This window comes from Vollenhovia emeryi, unplaced genomic scaffold (genome assembly GCF_000949405.1).
Source record: "Vollenhovia emeryi isolate VEMERY1.0 unplaced genomic scaffold, V.emery_V1.0 DF939317.1, whole genome shotgun sequence".
Taxonomy (NCBI): domain Eukaryota; kingdom Metazoa; phylum Arthropoda; class Insecta; order Hymenoptera; family Formicidae; genus Vollenhovia; species Vollenhovia emeryi.
Genome location: NW_011967049.1, coordinates 54,188 through 59,114, shown reverse-complemented (window position 1 = coordinate 59,114; position 4,927 = coordinate 54,188). Strand labels below are relative to the sequence as shown.

The 4,927-nt window shown below is 34.7% G+C and overlaps 1 protein-coding gene across 3 annotated transcripts in view; it reads left to right on the top strand.

The window, feature by feature from the left end:
- LOC105558714 (nitrogen regulatory protein GLN3) overlaps nucleotides 1-4,632 on the top strand; it is a 12,650-nt gene extending 8,018 nt beyond the window's left edge. For 2 of the 3 annotated variants that reach the window (XM_012006550.1, XM_012006548.1), the window contains exons 5-8: nucleotides 2,189-2,398; nucleotides 2,474-2,726; nucleotides 3,621-3,823; nucleotides 4,210-4,632. In XM_012006550.1, coding sequence (XP_011861940.1) covers nucleotides 2,189-2,398; nucleotides 2,474-2,726; nucleotides 3,621-3,823; nucleotides 4,210-4,344 — 801 coding nt within the window. In that variant the 3' untranslated portion in view covers nucleotides 4,345-4,632. The remainder of the gene's footprint in view (nucleotides 1-2,188; nucleotides 2,399-2,473; nucleotides 2,727-3,620; nucleotides 3,824-4,209) is intronic. The other variant, XM_012006549.1, reaches the window with a different exon arrangement.
- The last annotated feature ends 295 nt before the right edge of the window (nucleotides 4,633-4,927 follow it).

The following is a 4,927-nucleotide window of genomic DNA, read 5'->3' as shown; positions in this document are numbered from 1 at the left end:
AATATGAAAATGTCGAGGCTATAATACTTTTCAAATGGGAAGCATTTATAATAGACAAATCAGGTAGTCTAAAGTTCGCGCGTTCAGGGACGGTACATTGCACAGTGATAAAGGTACTCTTGCATCTTTGCCGATATACCTAAAAAAATTTTAGTAATTATATGTACAATGATGCTGATGTTATTGATTGAGTCATATTTAAACATGAAAAAATAAAAAAAATTAATTAAAAATAATAAATACGAGAAGTTGTCAACTTATGAAATGTCACAGACAATTTATATGGTAAAAATATTTTCTTCAATATCGATTTATATTGAGGTTGTTTTTTTAATATGTAGATAAGATGGATTTCACATTTTATTCAATTCGGCAATGCCTAATGGAAGCTATGTTGATACAAACGCGAAATTTATTAACAAATCTAGTAACAAACTTTTTTCTATTGATTATTATATTTTTATTGTACTACTATTAAATGTACTACTACGAGATACTATAGAATTGTGTAGAATTGGGCGGAGGGCATTTTGAACATATGTTGTAACAAATTTTAAATAAATGTTATTATTTTTTAAATACAATATCTCATAGTATTAATAGTAGCACAACAGAACTATAATATTCAATAGAAAAAAAAACTGTTACTAGATTTCCTAATAAATTTCGCGTTTGTATTAACATTATAATTTCCATTAGGCATTGCCAAATTGAATAAAATATGAAATCTATCTTATCTACATATTAAAAAAATAACCTCAATATAATCGATATTGAAGAAAATATTTTTACCATATAAATTGTCTGTGACATTTCATAAGTTGACAACTTCTCATATTTATTATTTTTAATTTATTATTTTTTTATTTTTTCATGTTTAAATATGACTCAGTCAATAACATCAGCATCATTGTACATATAATTACTTAAATTGTTTTAGGTATATCGGTAAAGATGCAAGAGTACCTTTATCACTGTGCAATGTACCGTCCCTGAACGCGCGAACTTTAGACTACCTGATTTGTTTATTATAAATGCTTCCCATTTGAAAAGTATTATAGCTTCGACATAATTTTTCAATTCGTACAATTCAAAGTGGCGTCAAGCGCGATAAAGAAGTCGTATGAACTTAAACGTGATACAAAAATTAAAACTAATTGAGAATTTTATAGTGTATGGTACGGTATTAAAGTCTTTTTACATTAAAAACAATAAAAAATAGTAGATATTGGCTGCGCTACGTTCGATTTAACAGACCTTTCAGCCTTGACGAACACACCTTCTCTCCCAATTAATCTGTTAAATCGAGCTTTTACTGTATTGATATTATTAAGATTAAAAAGGCAGTTATTTTAACTTATATTACATAGGCAAAATAATATAATTTTTAATAAATTACATATGTATGTGTGAAAATTATAAATATTACAAAATTATTTAATTTTGGTATCTTGCCAGCGGAAGTGGTATTCTTGATTTCGAGAGTGCTTGGTAGTATACACTTTTGTTCTGATGAATTTACAAATCAAGATCTTATTGTAATTTTGGTCACTTTCTATAGATACTATATTTAAAATTTATTTTATATAGAGGAAAGTCCTTTATCACGAGATAGGATTTTAATATATGATAGCAGGTTTCAACGTCGAAATTCAATCACAAATCTTTTTTCGCAACGATCACACGATATAACAATCATTTTTCCACTAAACAGATTTCACTCCAAGGGCAATAAATTCATGGCGGAACCAACAGATAATGCCAATTAATTTAGCAGAAACTCCGCTATCCCATAGGAGCCTATCTCACACTATAGGATTTTCCTATATGTATTGTAAAATTGACGTATATGTAAGTAAAAAATTGAGAAATGGACGTTTCTTAGTCGTAGTCATTTTTCACAAGAATCAGGGCTACATTTTTTATTATAAAAGATTTTCATGGTTTACACATTATAATTGGAAAACTTTCTTTTATTTTCTTATATTCAAATAACAAAACTTTATTTCTCATCTTATCACTTTGGGTTTGAAGCTACAGCTTATACTCTTTTGAAAAATGACTTTTCGACTAAAAGACGCCCTTTTCTCAATCTTTCGCTTACTGAAGACATAAAAAATTACGAAATGTTACTTCTAAATCCGAAAAATTTCTGAAAAATGTAATAGTAAAATGGTATTGTGTGCAGTCTGTACAGAGTGCTTTGATAGACAGTAATCCGTCTAGCCCTGCCAGTATTGGTCGCAAGGAGATGGCGACGACGACGAAGGGTCGCAGAAAACAGAGTTATCCCAGTAAAGCACCAGCAAGTCCGGACATTGTCGCCAGTTACCAACATGAACATAATGAAGAGCAAGCACATGATTTTACCACATGGTCGAGCAAGATAAAGAATAAGGTATTCCTCCCGTACAAACGGTCCGTCGTTCTTCATACAACGTTGTTATGTGTACTAATTAATTAATTGTTTTAGATGGAGCAAGATCAGAAGCAACAGTTCGATCAGCAAAGCGGTAACGTGGCGAAGAAGGTTGATATGTCTTGTACAAATTGCGGCACCATGACAACAACCATCTGGAGAAGAAATATGAAGGGCGAGATGGTGTGCAACGCCTGTGGGTTGTATTACAAGTTGCACGGTGTTAATCGCCCGGTTACTATGCGAAGGGACACTATACATACGCGTAGACGCAGACCCAAGGGCGAGAAACCAACAAGGCATAGAAGTAAGAGAAGTTCCTAGCGATTAGGCATTTGGTAGACAGTATTTGTTTTTCTGCGCAATCGTTGAGACCAATATACAGGGTGTGTCCTAATACCCGTATGTCCCGTAGATGGTAGATAGACCGGGGCAAACTGAATAGAAAAGTCCTATATGAGAGCGTAGAAGGCGTAGAAAAAAAAGTTGTCACGCAGCGAGCGGCGAGCTTTTTTGACAACTTTTTTCGGCGCGTCGCTCCACCTCTCGCTATTAGATGATGCTCCACCGTTACCTGCCGAGCCCGGCCTGCAGCCTTCTACGCTCTCATTCGCTCAGACATTAAAATTAATTTCTCGATAACTATTGCGAATTTTGCAAAATGGTATAGGACTTTTCTATTCAGTTTGCCCCGGTCTATCTACCATCTACGGGACATACGGGTATTAGGACACATCCTGTATACATATATGTATATTGGATTATTTATTTTGTAGGTAACTTTTCCATCTCACAGGAAAGGGATTGTATTCTAACTTGACAAATTTTGGGTTGTTATTAAAAAGCAGTTTATTGGTTTATTCTATTTACTTTTATATATTTATAACCGATTAGAAAGAAATCAAGACTAGCGTGTCTCGAAAGCTACACTAAATAATATTCCGATCGACCAATTGAGTCCACTGCTGTTCCAATTTTAGTAGGCCGTTTTCATTTTGTTACTTAATTTACGTGTGAGTGTAATATCCAATATTAATGTACGACCATTTGTAATTTCAAACAACTTTGCATTGTTTAAATGTTATTCATTATTGGGAAATAAGATGGTCTCAATTTTTCGGAAAAATATTAAAAACGTCTCTGTGTGATAGTTAAAATGATTCAGTCTTACGAAATTAATGGTTTTTTTGTGTATTTTTAGAAAAAGGAGATGCAGTCTTAGCATCTCAGTCGACAAGAGAACAAATGGATGCCGAGAGTACGGACATGTTGAACGCTCTTCGACAGCAAATTCATCCTCAGCTGATGATGCATGCAGCGCTGACAACGCCTACGCGCATACCCGGTGGCCATCCGCCTCCGCCAGTTGGTTACTCAATACCTTTATCTAATTACATGATTCATGTAAGATACTTTCTCTGTCATATACTCGAGTATCGGAATAAGGAGTATTCTCATATTAGCGTTCAATGTATCCAGTGAGACTTGATTAAAAAGGCTAAATATTTTTTTAAAGATAAGACATTGCAAAGATTTGGTGGATTAGAAATCACACAAAGACAATAGGCTTGTGAACCAAGCTAGATTTTTAATGCTTAAACTCTTGAACTATGCTGAAACTGAAATGAATCCAAAATATTTTTGACATTTAAATACTTTTTATATTTATATAAAATACTTTATACAGCATATACTTTATTAAAGATTTTTTATTATTGGTCATTTCTACACTCTGTTTCTTTTTCGTTTCGGGGTTTGCTCGTATCAATCAGGATCTATTGTATTTCTAGCAACACATGAAAACCGAAGAGCGTATGCAACGACATTTGTCAGTGGATGAGGAAGCAGACGAAGGCGATGAGGAGAACGTTTCTGATGTTCCCCTCAATTTGGTGGCAACTTCCCTTTCAGAGGACACGCATTAAGAAAAAAATCTGATTCGGCACTTAGGTATGCTTTCTCGACGGCGTTTAGTCCATTAACCCTGGATGGATCTTTAATGTCCCTCTTGGCAGATTCTCAGCGTTTTCTCCTTCTCCCCCGAGAAATCATTCGTACCGGGGACTGTGACGACGTTTCGTGGAGAGCCATCGGGCTCGCACCGCGGCGTAATACGCACGATAAAATGAGATGATATTAATTACTCAGTATTAATTATTCAAGATGTACATATATATATATACACATACATGCGGAATACACATACACGTATATACACGTACACGTACACTGAACATAGATAACCACACGTAAAAAAACACGCATATGAGAAAATATTTTTATACAAAATTTTATATGTGCTCGCCCGTTGTACATAAACGTGCCGCGGACCCAACCGTGGTGTCGCTCGGAAGTACTCGTCGTTGTCGTCGTCATCGTGTCGTCTTGTTTCACACTGTACGCATCTTTCGATCGATTGTGTTATGGTGACGGTGACAGCAACAGCAACCTCCAACGACGTACCTGCAACGTCGTTATAGCTTTCGACATTGAATCGTATTACGCTCC